The 18368-nt window shown below is 33.9% G+C and overlaps 2 protein-coding genes, 1 long non-coding RNA gene and 1 pseudogene across 7 annotated transcripts in view; all 4 read right to left on the bottom strand.

Moving 5' to 3' along the window:
• Window positions 1-1443: 1443 nt before the first annotated feature.
• On the bottom strand, window positions 1444-6342 carry LOC114728769 (cellulose synthase-like protein E1; annotated as a pseudogene).
• A 3567-nt stretch (window positions 6343-9909) lies between these two features.
• Window positions 9910-18368, bottom strand: part of LOC114728779 (cellulose synthase-like protein E1) — a 22540-nt gene continuing 14081 nt past the window's right edge. For 2 of the 4 annotated variants that reach the window (XM_028915728.1, XM_028915725.1), the window contains 4 exons: window positions 10849-11061; window positions 10517-10741; window positions 10143-10388; window positions 9910-9954 (listed from right to left, as the gene is read on the bottom strand). In XM_028915728.1, the coding sequence (XP_028771561.1) occupies window positions 10239-10388; window positions 10517-10741; window positions 10849-11061 (588 nt within the window). In that variant the 3' untranslated portion in view covers window positions 9910-9954; window positions 10143-10238. Of the gene's footprint in view, window positions 10012-10119; window positions 10389-10516; window positions 10742-10848; window positions 11062-18368 lie in introns of those variants that run through there. The other 2 variants (XM_028915726.1, XM_028915727.1) reach the window with 2 other exon arrangements.
• LOC114728780 (uncharacterized) lies at window positions 11085-12006 on the bottom strand. The gene is made up of 3 exons (XR_003738688.1): window positions 11686-12006; window positions 11444-11584; window positions 11085-11295 (listed from the first exon to the last, which is right to left on the bottom strand). It is a non-coding gene; the product is annotated as an uncharacterized LOC114728780 (long non-coding RNA).
• LOC114728777 (cellulose synthase-like protein E6) overlaps window positions 14437-18368 on the bottom strand; it is a 20981-nt gene continuing 17049 nt past the window's right edge. The window contains exons 4-10 of one of the 2 annotated variants that reach the window (XM_028915722.1): window positions 17342-17663; window positions 17081-17227; window positions 16800-16931; window positions 16505-16717; window positions 16111-16335; window positions 15634-15984; window positions 14437-15176 (exon numbers count right to left, since the gene is read on the bottom strand). In XM_028915722.1, the coding sequence (XP_028771555.1) occupies window positions 14634-15176; window positions 15634-15984; window positions 16111-16335; window positions 16505-16717; window positions 16800-16931; window positions 17081-17227; window positions 17342-17663 (1933 nt within the window). In that variant the 3' untranslated portion in view covers window positions 14437-14633. The remainder of the gene's footprint in view (window positions 15177-15633; window positions 15985-16110; window positions 16336-16504; window positions 16718-16799; window positions 16932-17080; window positions 17228-17341; window positions 17664-18368) is intronic. The other variant, XM_028915723.1, reaches the window with a different exon arrangement.

Below are 18368 nucleotides of genomic sequence, written 5' to 3'. Positions count from 1 at the left end.
ATCTATTTTAAAAATTTCATCGAAGTTAGTCAAGAAAGTTCACGATCGGATAAACCTTACATTGATTGTCTTTTATTTAAAACGCTCCAACAAAGTTTGCGTATAAAGTCAAGGCGATATTTATTTGTATGCTTGTTTAAATTCATTCATTTTGTTAACAAGCCTTTAAAATATATTCTTTCATGTGTGCTTATTATAAGACATCAATTAAAAAGTATTTTTTATTCTTTTTATAAGGCATTTGCTTAGTTTCAAGTAGCATTAATTATTTTTTTTGCCATCTATGCCCATATTTAATAAGCGTGGTGAGGGAATAAAATTTAATAAGTTGTTGGAGTTTAGTATACTCCCTCCGTTCTTTATTATAAGAGACGAATAACCAAATTACGGTGATAAAAAAAAACAGTTAAAATTAGTTGAGGACAATTAATGTGTAAAAAGTATAATGTTTTTTCCAACAATGTCCCTATTAATAAGGAGAGAGAGTATGAGAGAAAACAATCAAATTATTAAAAGAAAGAGAAGTGGGAGGGAGAGAGAATATGAGTTGGAGACAAATAAATAGGGGTAAAATAGGAAATCAATACAAAAAACTAAAGACAACTTTAAGTGTCTCTTATATATGGGAACATACTATAAGCATCAAAGTCTCTTATAATAAGGAACGGAATGAGTAATTAATAATGTAATATTAAAAATCACTTAAATTTTATGACAAATTTAATGCTTTTAACTCTTTTTTTTTGGTTTACAATGATTTTAACTATTTTTATTGATACCTATGAATTACTCCTCTTGTCTTATTTATAGGGCAGAGAGAAAAGATTTTTTTGTCCTATTTATAAATCATTTTATTAAATTTTTATTATGAATGTACTATATTGTCCTTTATTTATTATAATGTAGATAGTATTTTTTTGAAAGATATATATATTAAATAGGAGTAAAGTTGAAAAGTTATTATATTTTAATGAAGAGTTAATGCAGTTTAAGATTTTTCTTAATCTATGTAAAACATATTAAAGTTGTCTTATAAATAGGACTAGAGGAGTAGTTAGGAATGACTTATAACAGGGACTAAAGGGAGTATACACACAGACATAAAGGCATCTTAGTAAAATTTAATTTAATAACAATATAGATTTTTTTTTTCTCGAGCAAACATTTCATCAATGTATAATTACGTACCTATGAGAGAGTCTATGCTTGAAGGTTTGTCTAAACACAGATATGAAGCATTGCCTGAGAATGATAGCTGATTATTACTTACTGATAATATCAATGTATCATTTTCATTCCCAATATTCTTATCAATCGATGGCAAATATAATAAACAACTTAATTGTAGAGTTTTTAAATTATATTTATAAACAAAAATATATTCATGATTTATTTAAATATACGTGTGATAATGAGTTGAAAACTCAAACTGAGACACAGATAAATACACTTTAAAGTCATATGGAATGAATTTTATATAAAATCGCATGAGAAAATAATCTTGCCCCTCTTTCGCCAATCAAATATTACAGCAAGATATACCTCACTTATTCCACAATTGAAAACTACATATAATCATACTCAATGCAAATTTAAGAACCTAATTTAGTTTAATGCCTTGAAGAGAGCACAAGCACTTAAAGCAAATATTGTAGATTTTATGGCCACGGAGGTAGGCAATCTTCCCTTGTCCTTCCTAAAGAAAAGGCCTTTGTATATTGGCACATTGATGAGAATAAGAACCCCACATAATATTATCTGCAGCATCATCTTCTCCAAAACCCTAATAAAGCCATCTTCACTTGTAAGAGCATCCATTGAAACGCCAAGAAAGCAAAACAGATTGAGCATGGCAAGTGTTGCTAAGAGAGTGAACATTGGAGAAGAGCCGCCAAACTCCATAATTTCTTCCTTGTAACGCTGAGAAACTTCTTCTTCTGCAACTTTAGACGTTATTGTGAAGCCTGAATCTGAAGGAAACCCTAAAAGCTTCAAGGTGGTATCCATGAAAGCAAAGAAGTAAGAGCTTGTTCTCTTGTAGAGCCAAATCCTTTGCTCATTCCACCATCCCTGGATGGTGCCTCCACAGATCCAAAACTCCAACAAGCTATAAGCGGTTTCCGCAAGTATTACATATGCGAAAGGTATGAACCATGGGCTTGACATCTGATCAAACAAATCCACCACAACAATTCATTTTGGAAACAGGGAAATGCCTTTATAATGGGGGTGCCTTTATAAATGGGGGTGTAGAAACAAAAGATGATAAAGAAATGGCTATGTTTATAAGGCTAATTAAGGGAGATATATAGAGATCATACCTTTGGAAACAAGGAAATGCCTTTAAGGAGGCAAAGAGAAGGGAGAAGGCAGAAACAAAGTGTAGCTAAACTGGGAGAAGAGCCTCCAAACTCCATAATTTCTCCCTTGTAACGTGAGAGAAACTTCTTCTTCTGCAACTTAGATGTTTTATGAAGCCTGAATCTGAAGGAAACCCTAAAAGCTTCAAGGTGGTATCCATGAAAGCAAAAGTAAGGCTTGTTCTCTTGTAGAGCCAAATCCTTTGCTCATTCCCCATCCCTGGATTGTGCCTCCACAGATCCAAAACTCCAACAAGCTATAAGCGTTTTCCGCAAGTATTACATATGCGAAAGGTATGAACCATGGGCTTGACATCTGATCAAACAATCCACCACAACAATTCATTTTGAAACAGGGAAATGCCTTTATAAGGGGGTTAGAAACAAAGATGATAAAGAAATGGCGATGTTTATAAGGCTAATTAAGGGAGATATATAGAGATCATACCTTTGGAACAAGGAAATGCCTTTAAGGAGGCAAGAGAAGGGAGAAGGCAGAAACAAAGTGTAGCTAAACTGTTGACTGCCCATAATTTATAGCAGCAGTAAACCATTTGAAGCCTAAAAACTGATTCTGCCATAACCATACCAAGCTGGACTGTACTTTGAAAACAGAATTTGAAGTTGACCTTCTGACCATCTCTTGTGCTGCACCAGTGTCTGCCCCAGTGCGTTTGGAGCCACCCCTAAGAATGCCTCCTTTTCGGATTGCAATACACTGACTTCCATCCTTTGCTCTGTATAGACAATCCTGTTATCACATCCTCCACCGCACACCCATATAGCAGCCCCATCTGCATGCTCTCAGATTTATCAGTATTTTGTAAATTATTGTCTTAGAAATATTAATTATATATATATTATATATATATATAGAGAGAGAGAGAGAGAGACCTCTTTTCCCCGAGTGTGTTTTTGTTCATAGGTGCAGCTAGCAAGAGGCTTTGATTCTTGTTCTTGTTTCTGCAAGCTAGCTTCCATGAATGGGTCATCCTCACTCTTCCAGTCATTAAACTTGGGCTGATCACTGAGCTCCTCCCACTAAGAACATCTCTTCTGTGAAAGCAGCCAGATCCAATATACAATGGCCCCCGCAACCATCGGCAACCATGAAATTCTAGCTGCAAATTTACCCCATCATTCAAGTTATGCAGATAACAGGATTGAGTACAATGTTGGAGTTAGACACGATTTAATGTTTTGACTAACCGCAGAAATTACTCGTAGATCACTCCCGTATAAGTCATTCTTGGTGACACCCATGAAGTTCTGTGGGAACTGCACATAAGCTATTTCATGCCCTTTTGTTCATCCATGAAGAAGCACAGTGCGTTTCTCACTGATTCTGAATTGTTCGAGTACATGTCACAGTCCACGTTCATTATGATCTTGCCGTTGCTAATCTTTGAAGACACCCTTATCTGCATTTTTAACCGGGAACCTCCATGAGTTGTTCATCTCTCTCTCTCTCTCTCTCTCTCTCTCTCTCCACACACACACAACACACACACACATTATGTGAAATGATAATTGATACTGTACCAATGAATTCATGGCTCCAGCTTTAAAATGATGGGGATATTGGGGTCTCTTCTCGCGAGCCAAGTAAACTAGAGTTGGCATAACAGACCCATCTACATCTTTCGAATTCTGTGCATCTTTTCTATGAAGTAATATCTACAGCAAACAAAGTTACAAGCGTAAGATTAAATTTACATTAGTGAAATTAGGTTGACAATAATATATAGATACCTGAAGAATTGCGTCATGGTCACGTCGAGAGGAAAGGAATCCCACTGAGAAAATCCCTTGTGCTTTGAACGTACATCTCGGGGAACTTGTCCTGACTTGGTAGCATCCTCGATTCGTCGTTCCATATCTTGGTATAGTTTCTAGTTGCAGAGTAAGGAGTTAGAGAAACCAGCTCCCATATTTGAGAGGGAAAAACACAAACACATATAGATGTTAGTTAATTATGTATATATTACCTTAATACATGCCAACTCTTTGGAGAAAAGAGGGTCATCTGAAGAAGTGGAAGAGGACAAAGTATTGAAATAAGCAGAAGGAGATCTGGGTTCAACATGGAATCTGTTGCAGAAGGGGAGCCAGTGCTTAGCAAAAGAAGAAGCTTCAAGTAAAGCGTAGAAGGTGATCTTGAATTACGAGGAAAGAGTGTTGGTGGGGGGGGCCGCCTTTGCTTAATACGTGGGCCTACACTGGAGGTGGGTATGGCTTGGATCATTTAAACTGGGAACGGGTCCCACTTCCACTACATGTGAGCCCACCCATACTGGTATTTTTTTTTTTACCAGCAACCCATTCTATTATTTTTAATTCTTAATTGTTTAAATATATAAATATTTATTTTTCCAAATCTAAAATTGATGGTATGGGGTTGGCTGGATAGATTTGATTAAAAGAGTTTTAATTTTCTTAAATTCGGCATGAAAAATTCAACAGTGAGTAGTTCTAGTTCCTACGTAGAAGAGACAAAATGTGATGACAAAAAGTCAAAACTCGTGCCATGGCATCAACAGAGGGTAGTTCTAGTTTCTACTTTGAAATTTTTTTTTTTTGACCAGATTCTACTTTGAAAAATTGCAACATTGGCCAATATACTTTTTTATTTTAAAAAATCATTAAATATCTTAAATCAAGCTGGCCGACACCACGTCTAGGCTACTAGGATCACTACATCCATGAAAATAATAGCTGTAGTACCATTGATGTTTTCTAAATTCCTTTTGTGTTTAAAATAATATATTAATATAATTTTTGTTCTTAAAATTTGGATCTATATTGATTTCAGTCTCTTAAATTTTAAATACATAGTTTAAGTTCCTAAAAATTTAATCTGTCTTAAAACATTAATCTCTAAATGTGTAACAATATTAAAATCTACAAAAATGTCCTAAATAACTAAAGTGATAATATGAACTCATCAGATAGTATCTAACAGAATCTTGTATGAATAATAAAGGAGGAAAAAAAACAGAAAAGAACTGGCTCTCAAAACATAGTTATTTAACCCCTCTTTTTTTTTCACTAATGTTTTTTTTAGGAGCTCTGTTTATTGTGCTACTTTCTATTATCCACACTAGATTCAGTTATGTGGCATCTTATGAGTCCACACCATCACTTTTGATACCATTAATGATACATCACTATTTTAATACCATCATACCTTCGACAATCAACGTTTTAAGATGAACTAAATTTCCAAAAACTTAAATCATGTTGTTTAAATTTGAAGGACCAAAATAAAAATGGATCCAAATTTGGAGATTAAAAATTATATTAATCCTTAAAAACTTAAAAGATTTATTATTTATGAATTTGTTAAAAATCTTAAAAATTTGATTTTTATCCTTATGAGTACACTTATCATTTCTCCTAAAACATTCACCTACAATTTACAAGATCACGTATTAAAATCTTAAGGAGCAAAAATTAAAAAAATTGTTAAATACTTTTACGTAAAAATAATTAATGTGTCTTAAAATTCAAAATAACAATTATTCCTGCTCGCTGCATAAAATGACTATCTAAATTGCTTAGATTCAATTAAAGGGTGTTTGGATAAAAGCACTTTTAATTTCTACGTAAAAACAGCTTTTCCATGGTGGGGGAGAGAGGAGAACAACCTTAGAGAGAGACGGTGGTTGAAGGGAAGTCTGAAGACAAGATTCCATCGGAGAGATTGGGTGAGGATCCAGTAGAAGCCGAACCATAGCTCTGCACCAAACAAAGCAACCCATAAAACCCAATAACATTTCTTCTCACCTTCATCATCATCTTCTTCTTCTTCATGTTGACGACTGCCATGGATGAACAAGTGAGAGAATCTGTAAACCCAGATAAAAAATATTCCGGCGAATAACGAGACGCAGAAGAGCCTGTAGATGATGACCCTTCCTCTGGGTCTTTCCGTCGCAAACAATGGAACATAGCTACTCTCACTCCTATCATCTGCCTTCATCATTCCCCTCGTTCTTTTTCTCATGAACTTCACTAATATATATAACCCACCACCCCCATTTATGACACTGTTCTCTATTTGTTTATTATTTTCTTTCATTAATTTATTAAGGCTCCGTTGGGTCGCATCAATCCAAAAGAAATTCTTATATGTTTCTGGGGTGCCGTCTCGATCCAATTCATATGCTTGCAGGTCTTATTCCCCGTTGGCTGCTCGGTGGTTGCTGAGGATCATCACCATCAAAATTATAATATTAATATGTTATACAACAACTTGTTCGAATGGTCAAAAAGATAACCAAATTAAATAAGAGAAATTGTTGAAACATTTATTTAAATAGCAAGTGCAACTCATTTTTTATGGATATAATTCTTTTTTTAATTATGTAGAATATATCCTTAATTATGTGCAAATACAAAAATTATGTTTTGTTACAAATTTAACTAATCTGCCTTTTTTTTTTTTTTGGTGAGCGTGAGCTGGGTATTATTAGAGTCATATATTTTGAGACTATATTGAAGTAGTGGAATAGTAGATGGGATGGGAATAAATAAATATAAAGTGTAGTTTAGGCCTTTTTTGTGGTAAAATAGTAGTTTTGATGGGACTATGTGTGTTAACAATTTCATCATCAAAGTTGGTCAAAAAAGTCGACGATCGGATAAACCTTACGTTGATTGTCTTTTATTTTAAAAAAAAGGGAAAATTACACTCAGGTCCCACAGAACACAATTAATATCAAAAAGGTCCCTCGAAATCGCGAAATGATTCTGAAGTCCCCAGGGACCTGTGTGTAATTAATTCTAATTGTGAAATTACGTAATTACCCCTGTTAATTTGAACCTATTTACAACCTCAACAGTGGCTGTTAACAACCCGAGAAGAGGTGGTTAACAACCTCAACAACGCCCCTGGTATTCCACAGAGTGAGTTGTCATGAGCACTGCCGAGGTTGTCAATCACGTCTTCTCAGGTTGTTAACAGCACTGTTGAGATTGTAAATAAAATTAGAACCTATTTACAACATCAACAGTGATTGTTAACAACTCGAGAAGAGGTGGTTAACAACCTCAATAACGCCCCTGGCATTCCACAGAGTGAGTTGTCATGAGCACTGCCGAGGTTGTCAATCATGTCTTCTCGGGTTGTTAACAGCCACTGTTGAGATTGTAAATGAATTGTTGCAATAAAATTAACAGGGGTAAGTAGGTAATTTCACAATTAGAATTAATTACACACAGGTTCCTGGGGACTTCAGAATCATTTCGCGATTTCGTGAGACCTTTTTGATATTAATTGTACTCTGTGGGACCTGGGTGTAATTTTCCCTAAAAAAAACTCAACAAAGTTCGCCGATAAACGCAAACTTCAATATATATTTATATATTTTTTCAAACACACACATTTCTACCATCCTTTTCTTTTTAATTCTTTCACTTCTTTTTTTGTGTTTTCCTCAAAGGAATTGGCACACATACACATCTACGGACATTAAATCCACATTCTTATAGTTAAGAAACACTTAGGAGAAGTATTTAATGTTATTATAGCACAAATTTATAAGTTTTTTGCTTGATTTCGGCAACTTGAATTTGGGGGGGGGGGATCGGCAGCTGTATCACAGTAAAAGATATAAAAAAATTTTAAAATTAAATCTTCTATATTATATTTTCATGAACTTAAGCATCCAAAAAGACTGACACAAAAATTTGATAATATATAAAAATTTAACTTTTATTTTTACTGGTCATTATTTCTCCTTTTTATCTGTTTTGCCTATATATATATGTACATATTATATGCTCTTTTATCTATCTATCTAAAAATCTTTACATATACATACGTACATATACATTGGAATCCTAATTTTTTTCTTGCACATAACGCATTATTGTTTTCTTCAGGGAGAATTATTATAAGGTCTCGAAAGGGAGGTTTAATTATCAAGAAATGTCAATAATAAATGAGTAGCATAAATCTATTACTCCTCTTGTCCTTAATATAAGACATATTTAATTAATTTGATTAGATTAAAAAAGTTAGGTAAGTTAGTTAATTATAAAAAATATAACATATTTTTCTTAAAACACCAAATCATTTTTCTTAATATCCTCCCTCCCTCTTCTACTTGATTGTGGTTGAGAGAGTATCCACCAGAGTAATTTAAGAAAATTTGATAAATATGATAAATAGTTCTTATATTTAGGACCAAAATTAACTCAATAATTAAGTCCTATATTAAGAACTGGAGGAGTATTATTTACTGTACTAAAACTTGTTATTGCGCATTCTTCAGTTATGAACAAATTCTTGGGGGATTAAATTCATTAATTAGGATCTGATTATAATTCCTTGTTGTTTGTCACAAAGTGGCCATTGTGGCCCAAGTGAATGAGTAATGCAAGCCCGCACTATCAAGTTAAAAAAATAAAAAGGACCCAAACATGAGCAATTGAAAATGGGCTTGCCTAACCCAACAATTAGCCAATTCTTTTATAATTTAATCTAGGTTTATGTTATACCAACCTACCAAACCAAGTTCAGATATAACAAAACACCTTTTTCACTAAAATTGTAACATTTTGCCAACAGGAGCCGGTATTGGTTAGTTTCTCAGCAATGAGAGGAATGAAGATTCAAATATGCTCCTTTTTTTTCAAAAAAAAATCTCTTATGACAGAGTTAACAAGCAATTGCCTTGGTGACAACAAACATAATCTAATCTAAATATGGCTAATTATTAGAAATTCATCGCGCATTCTTCAACTATAAATTAACTATCAGAGACTAACTTAAACATTTCAACATAGTACTACCTCTAGTCCTAGATTAAGGAAATAAGTTAAATTAGTTATTTGTAATAAATACGTGTTGTCTTTTCTAGAATATTCTTGCTAATCAAATGTATTGGTTAAAACTACTATTATTAGAATGACTACCTTAGAAAAAAAATACATAAATATGAGAGACAAAGTGGATTGAAGTATTATATTTAGGACCAAAATAAAAGTCAAACAAGATCTTATATTAAAGACCCAAGATCGTATCTAACTTTTTCCATACATATTTTGTCAACATATCAGGGATGCTAGGAGGCATCCCAAGGAAGCCAAAGCAACAAACTTGAACAACGCCTCCGATGGTAAGCTTCCTCTACCAGTACGTATAAAGAGAGCCTCATAAATTGGTTTATTCAAGACCATAATCAAAATGCACAACATAGTCTGTAACCCTAAATAGCTCCATGAATAATCCACAAGAAGCCTCGATACCCTAGACTGCTCCAAATAGGTTGAGCAATGCGAGTGTGGCCATGATGGTGAACATGACCGACAAGCTTCCAAAATACAAGACTTCTCGTTCGTAGCAGTTGAGGTTGTCTTGGGACAAAGCCTTGTACGTGACATCGAACTTTGTCTGAGAGAGATTGAGCTTCATGGAGATAGCATCAATGAAGCCAAAGAGATATGAGATGCTCATTTGGAAGAGCATCATATGTTGTGCATTCCACCATGCCTTGCCTGTGTTGCCACAGCTCAGAGCCTCCAGGAAGTTGTAGGCGTAGTTTGCTAGAAATACATATAGGAATAGAACGATCCAGGGGCTTGTAAGCTACCACCAAGAGGCAATAATTATTTCAAGAACTTATATTTATAATAGATATCACCTCTACAACCAAATATAAGAATTAATTAGCTAAGTTTTTCCGTTATCAAATAGCAAAGTTTATATCAGTAGACTATGTCTCTTTGGTCCATATGAAAAGATAAGACAAGGGGGATTAATATATACGAGGCTACCTCCGGGAACAATGGAACACCACGAAATGTGGAAATGGGAAGGAAAATAAGATAGCAAAGGGTTGGAAGAGACAACTCTTGTCCCCGCCTTTTCTGCTAAACAAGAAGCACACCAAAGGTTGTCGGAGCTACTCCCATGAAGGCCCTTTTTTCTTGTGGGTTATAGTAAATTGATTTCCACACTCTGCATGTGATCATAAGCCCTATGACTATGTCTTCTACAGGAATCCCATACAATAAACCCATCTGCACAATCATTATTTGTTACGTATGCACCACAAATATATCTATATATATATATGAACATCATAAGTACTTCCAAGTGTTCTAAATTAATTAGAGTCATGTATTATGCTCGATATATAAACACTGACCTCTTTGCCCCATTGAGTGCCCTTCTCGTAGGTGTAGCTCACAAGAGCCTTCGATGCTTCAATTAATTCATCGGCTATTCTTTTGTCTTCTCCCTTAGTTTTGGTGTCCCATTTTGGTTTGTAATAATCTTTGAAGTACATTCCGGAGAGATTCTCTCTTTTTTGAAAACACCCAATTCCACAATATAAAGATCCTCCATTCCCTCCAAAGCCGACAAGCTCAATCTTAGACAATAGTACAATGAAAGGTTTAAGTAGTCTTTCATGTTACAATCATATCTAAAAAGAAGAGCAGTTTAAATTAAAATATGAGACCAGGTGTTTAAGTACACCTTATAGGCAACAAGAAAAACACTTGAATAAAGGTCATTCTTGGTGATATTGTTAAAGCTTAGGGGAAATTGCACATAAGCTATCTGTTGGCCTCTCTTCTCGTCCATGAAGAAACATAGTGCTTCTTGTATTGTGTTTGCACTGTTTAGGTACATGTCACAATCCAAGTTGAGAATTATAGGTCCGTTGCTTATCTCTGGCGACACTCTTATCTGCATATATATATGTACAGGTTTCTGTCAATAACTTCATTTGAACACACACACATATATATGATGTTGGAAATTAAACATTTATGATTAGAGAAGTACTTACAAGTGCATTCATGGCTCCTGCTTTAAAATGGTGAGGGAAGTTGGGTCATTTCTCTCGTGCCATATAAACTAGAGTTGGCAACTGAAATCCATCATCATCTTAGCATCTATGTCCCTTCCATCAATTATAATCTGGGCCCCAAAAAAAGTAAATTGTTAATAATTTTTATAAGGTATATATGCATGAGATTATACACACACACATATATGAATGCATGCATGTTTCAACACTTAGTTTTTCTTAGGAAAGAAGATCAGTTATATATATGCATGCGTGAACCTGCACAATAGGCTGATGGTTATGCTTTCTTGTGTTGTCATTCCATTCTGAGAATCCTCTGTGTTGGTTCCTCATTGAATCTAGAATCTTGCCTTCTTCTACTACTGATTCTATCTCACTTTTCATATCTTCGTATAATTTCTGAAAATCATTGGGTTATTCAGCTTATATATATATATACGCGCTCATCAATTTTTTGTATATTTGGAGACCATTGATATAAATTAATTTTAGTAAAGTACCTTGGTATTTGACCATTGTTGATCATTTTAATGCACGGCCCCAGAATGGTGAGAGGAAAAGTAAGCCTCTGGAGATCTGGTTTGAATGTTGAATCTTTTGCATAAAGGAATCCAATGCTTAGAGAAAAGAGAAGCTCTTACAAGAGCATAAAAAGTGAGCTCAAAGCCTCCATCATAAAAAACATAAACACTAAGCTTATTGGAAGGATAATCATATGACATTGCTGATAATATTGTGTTCGTCATCATGCTTGGCAGCTCTAACATTATATCTGTTGTTGTGCACACAAAAATGTCAACTTCTGGTAGCTTCTCTTCATCATGTCTGCACGTACATGTCTCCCATTCAATACAAAAGCTATCGCACTTTTCTTGGAGAAAGAAAATACAAAATGGTTCATCTCCGGTTGTATGCATAACACATACATGCTCACAAATACTACCTCCGATCCTAATTATAAATTCTTGTTTGTAATTTATAAATGAGGTCTTATAATTAGAACCAGAGGTAATATTTAGTTTTTTAGATTTGACTATCATTCACGTGCAATTTATAAGATCACATATTAAAATCGTGAGGGGCAAAAATAAAAAATTGTTATATAGTTTTACATAAACCTTATATTTTAGACTCAAAAAATTCTTTCAGAAAACACATTTAGAGGAGGGACCATGTTAATCATAAAGAGTTAAAGACACCAATAAAAAATAATTATGGCTTCTAAAATTACACAAAAGGCTCCGTGGTGGCAACAATTTGTGGTATTGTTTGATTAAGATGACACTGAACATCTTTCTAAGTGTTATTTAAACATAAGGTTGTATGTTAAATTCTCCGTAGATATGATTAGTACCTAAGTTACTATTCAACTAAGTGAAAAATGACAACAAAAAAAAGAAGCAATTTTTTTTTCCAGTGAGAAATAGAGAGAGGAAGAACCTTAGAGAGAGACGGTGGTTGAAGGGAAGCCTGAAGACAAGATTCCAGCAGAGAGCTTGGGTGAGGATCCAGTAGAAGCCGAACCATAGCTCTGCACCAAACAAAGCAACACATAAAACCCAATAACATTTCTTCTCACCTTCATCTTCTTCTTCTTGTTCATATTGAGCACCGCCGTGGATGAACAAGTGAGAGAGAATATTCTGGCGAATAAGGAGACATAGAAGAGCCTATAGAAAATAACCCTTCCTCAAGGTCTTTCCGTCGTAAACAATGGAACATAACTACCCTCATTCCTATCCTCTGCCTTCATCATCCCTTGGTTATTTTCTCCATTAACTTCACTAATATATAATCGAACCTAGCACCACCAGTAGCGCAGCTTTGGCAAACTACATTTTGGTTCTGTTCTATTTGTTTATTATTTTTCTTGTTATTAATTTATTAATTATTAGTTGACTAGCATCGATTCAATCCATATTCTTACGGATTCCCCCTTGGTTGCTCATGATGATCACCATCAAAACTATAATATTATACAATCTTTTTCTTTTGCCAACATAATATTATATTATACAACCACTTGTTTACCTTGGTCGAGATAATAGCCAAATAAAATAAGAGAAAATGGTTGAAAACTTTATTTAAGAACCAAGTGGAGCTCATTTTTAAATTTTTAATGGATACATTTTTAATTTTGTGTAATATATTCTTACTTCTTAGTTATGTGTAATAAGTAAAGCAAGCCCACACACTATCAGGCTAAAAGAGACAATATATCAAATCAAATTTAGATAATGAGATCTGTTTGGATTAGCGATTGAAATAGTAGCTTATTGTTAATATGACTTTTGAAAAAGTTAGATTGGTAAAAGTTGAATTAGATGATGTGAATTGTGTTTGGATTGGATTTTATAAAAGTTAGTTTGTGAAAGTAAGTTATTTGGGTTATAATTGAATAAGTAATTTTAATTTGTAAAATTACCCAAATAAGTAAGACTTTTATTAATTAATGAAAAATAAAAAATTATCAATTTACATAATATAATAATTTTAAAATTATTTATAAGCAACTGTTGATCTTATATATTTTCTTTTATTTTTTATCATTTATTATAAACGCATATTTGAAAACAAAAGTATATTTCTAAGGGCATATTTAAAAATAAAAATATATTTCTAACTTATTTATTACTTTCATGTAATTTTAACTAATTTTTTATTATCTACAAATTAGTTATTTGAGGCTTATAATAAGAACCAAAGAAGGTAGTAAATTTCTTAATTTTCTCTCTCTCCATGTTTCAAAAACCACAAGTCATAAGTAGCAAATTTTTATTTATAGCTTATTATAACTCTTTATACAAAAGTCAAATTGCTCAATCACCATCTCAAACGACAAACAATACAAATTTTTTAAACGTGCTTGAAAGAAAAAAGTAGCTTATTACCCTCTAAACACTGAGCTAAATAGGCTCAATATATAGCAATTGACAGTCGCCTTGTTTGACCCAACAATTGGCCAAGTTTTATATAATTTCATCTAGGTGTGAGTAATAAAGTCAACATGTCAAATTAAGTTCAGACAACAAAGCATTGGCAAAAAAATAAAATTCAGATATAACAAAACATCTTTTTTCTTTAACCAAAATCATAACAATTTACTAAAAGGGTTTGGTCTATATAGTAGAAGGAGTTAGCTGGACGAATGAAGGATTGAATTTTGAGTGAGATAGATGCATCACAAAATCACTAAAAGGACACTTTTTAAAAAAAATAAATCACTTACAATGGAATTAACAAACAATTTCTTTTGTGGCAGCAAAAATAATTTAATCTCAATATGGCAAATTATTAAACATTCATCACCCATTCTTCAACTATTCTTCAACCAGCAGAGATTAATTTAAACATTTCAATACATTATCTAACACTTTTTATTCGTGCTATCTTTGGTTACAAATATAAAAACTAGTTTACAGCTCTTATATTTAAAACCAGAGATATGTCAACATATCAAAGATGCTAGAGTGCATCCTAAGGAAGCCAAAACAATAGACTTGAACAATACCTTCGATGGTAAGCTTCCTCTATCAGTGCGTATAAAGAGAGCCTCATAAATTGGTTTATTCAGAACCATAATCAAAAAGCACAACACAATCTGTAACCCTAAATGGCTCCATGAAGAATCCACAAGAAGCCTCTTAATACCCCAAATTGCTCCGAAGAGGTTGAGCAATGCGAGTGTGGCCATGATGGTGAACATGACTGATGAGCTTCCAAAATACAAGACCTCTCGTTCATAGCAGTCAAGGGTGTCTTGTGATAAAACCTTGTCTGTGACATCAAACTTTGTTTGAGAGAGATTGAGGTTCAGGGAGATGGTGTCGATGAAGCCAAAGAGATATGAGGTGGTCCTTCGGAACAACGTCATCCGTTGTGTGTTCCACCATGCCTTGGCTGTGTTGCCGCAGCTTAGAGCCTCCAAGAAGCTGTAGGCGTAATTTGCCAAAAATGCGTATAGGAATGGAATGATCCAGGGGCTTGTAAGCTGCAACCAAGAGGCAACAATCATTTCAACAATTTATATTTATGTTATCTTCACTTCTTAGCATAAGAGATAGATAATTAATTTGCAAATATTGAGAAAATTAATCAATTTAATTATTTGTAATAAATGTATAGTACTTTTCCTATAATGCTCTTACTAATCATGCATGTTGAAACTACCTATTAATAGAGGCTCCTTACTAGGGGCAAAATGAACAAATATTAGAAATAAAGTGAATTGCAATCTTATATTTAGGATTACATTAAATCTCCAACTAACTCTTATATTTAAGATTCCATTACCAAACATGAGAATTAATTAGCAAAGTTTTTTTGTTATCAAATATAAGAAAAGAATATCGAGCAACCGGCACATAGCTAGGTTTATATCAGTAGACTACGTCTCTTTGATCCGTATGAAAAGATAAGACAAGAGGGATTAATATATATGAGATTACCTGTGGGAACAATGGAATGCCACGAAATGTGGAAATGGGAAGGAGAATAAGATAACAGAGAGTTGGAAGAGACAATGGGACCCATAGCAGGTAGACACTATATGCCATTTGTAAACCGAAGCTTAACTTGTTGTGGCCATGAATGAAAGGACAATACTTGGAGAAGAGGATCTGAGACAACCCTTGTCCCCACCTCTTATGTTGAACAAGAAGCATGTCAAAGGTTGTCGGAGCTACTCCCATGAAAGCATTTCTTTCTGGGGGGTTATAGTAAATAGATTTCCACCCTCTGCATATGATCGCAAGCCCTGTGACTATGTCTTCTACAGGAATCCCATATACCAATCCCATCTGCACAATCATTATTTGTTACTAATGTTGCCCCCCCCCACACACACACATGAACATCATAAATACTTCGAAGCGTTATTAATTAATTAAAGAGCCATGTGTTATGCTTTATATGTAAACACAGACCTCTTTGCCCCACTGAGTGCCATCTTCGTAGGTACAGCTGACAAGAGCTTTTGATACTTCAATTAATTCATCGGCTGTTCTTTTGTCTTCTGTCTTCGGTTTGGTGTCCCATTTTGGTTTGTAATAATTTTTGAAGTGCATTCCTGAGAGGCTCTCTCTTCTGTGAAAACACCCTGTTCCACAATATAAAGATCCTCCATTTCCACAAAAGCCGGCAAGCTCAATCTTAAGCAATAGTACAACGAAAGGTTTTAGTCTTCCATTTTTCAAATCAGTTCAAAATAGTCTAGCTACTTTTATCTTTAATTCCACATTTCTTGTTAGCACTGTGATAATCGTATCTGAAAAGAGGAGTTGTTTAATTGAAATGTGAGACTGAGTGCTTTAAGTTCACCTTCTGGCCAACAAGAAAGGCATTAGAATAAAGGTCATTCTTGGTGATATTGTTGAATCTTTGGGGAAACTGTACATAAGCTATCTGGTGGCCTCTCGTCTCGTCTATGAAGAAACACAATGCTTCTTGTATTGTGTCCGCACTGTTTGGGTACATGTCACAGTCCAAGTTGAGAATTATAGGTCCATTGCTTATCTCTAAAGACACTCTTATCTACATATATATGCACATGTTTCTGTCAGTAACTACATCTAAATATATATGATGTTGGGAATTAAAAGATCGGAGTACTTACGAGTGCATTCATGGCTCCTGCTTTGAAGTGGTGAGGGAAGTTGGGTCGCTTCTCTCGTGCCATGTAAACTAGGGTTGGTAATTGAAATCCATCATCGTCTATAGCATTTGTATCCCTTCCATCAATTATAATCTGGGCCCCAAAAAAGTAAATTGTTGATAATTTTTATGAGCTTGATATGCATGAGATTTTATATATATATATATATATATATATATGAATGCATGCGTGTTTCAACACTTAGTTTTTCTTGGGAAAGAAGATCAGTTATATATACATGCTTGTACCTGCACAATAGGCTGATGGTTCTGCTTTGTTGTGTTGTAATTCCATTCTGAGAGTCCTCTGTGTTGGTTCCTCATTGAATTTGGAATCTTGCCTTTTTCTACCACTGATTCTATCTCACTTTTCATATCTTCGTATAATTTCTGAAAATCATTGAGTTATTCAGCTTATATATACATATATATATATATATGCTCATCAATTTTTTGTTTATTTGGATGACCATTGATATAGATTAGTTTTAATAAATTGCGTACCTTGATAGATGACCATTGTTGGTCATTTTGATGCATGGCCCCAGAATGGTGAGAGGAAAAGTAAGCCTGAGGAGATCTGGTTTGAATGTTGAATCTTTTACAGAAAGGAATCCAATGCTTGGAGAAAAGAGAAGCTCTCAGAAGAGCATAGAAAGTGAGCTCAGAGCCTCCATCATCAGAAACATAAATGCTAAGCTTACTGGAAGGATAATTATATGACATTGCTGATAACACTGTGTTCATCACCATGCTTGGTGGCTCCAACGTTGGATCTGCTGTGCACACAAAAATGTCAACTCCTGGTAGCTTCTCTTCATCGTATCTGTATGTCGTGGATTTTTCCCATTCAATACAAAATACTATGTAAATAAAAAGTATATAGTTCATCTTCGGCTTAATGCAAAACACATGCATGCTCATGAATATTTAGTTTTTGCTTTCATCATTGTGTTGAGTTGTGGTCATTAATTAAGTGTGCATTTGTATTTCTCATGGATTTCGATTATCTCCCCAAGGTTTGGTTCGTCTAATGTTAATTAATTTTCTTCCAAACAAAATTTGAATTGTCCACCACCAAACCAATGACGAGGAAAAAAAAAAAGAAAGTTAAATTTATTGCGAACTTAAGCCTTGGTCTGGGCGGAGCCAAGGTTGAGATTAAAAAAATAAACATATTATTTTCCCTGATTCTAGATACTCCTCCGGTTCTTAAAATAGGATCCAATTATTGAGTTGGTTTTAGTCCTAAATATAAGATCCATTTATCATATTTATCAATTTTCTCTAAATTACCCCTATAGATACTTCCTCAACCATAATCAAGTAAAAAAAGAATAGGGGTATTAAGAAAGATGATTATGATATTTTAGGAAAAACGTGTCACATTTCTTATAATTAACTAACTTATCTAACTTTCTTAATCTAATCAAATTAGTTAAATGGGTTTTATATTAAAGACTAGAGGAGTATAAGGATTTCAACCCACTTTATCTACTTTAAATGAATTATGTTTTTATTCCAACTATCC

The sequence above is a fragment of the Neltuma alba genome, unplaced genomic scaffold (genome assembly GCF_004799145.2).
Source record: "Neltuma alba isolate B1F8T4 unplaced genomic scaffold, ASM479914v2 tig00012567_pilon, whole genome shotgun sequence".
Lineage (NCBI taxonomy): Eukaryota > Viridiplantae > Streptophyta > Magnoliopsida > Fabales > Fabaceae > Neltuma > Neltuma alba.
This window is presented reverse-complemented; position numbering and strand designations above follow the sequence as displayed.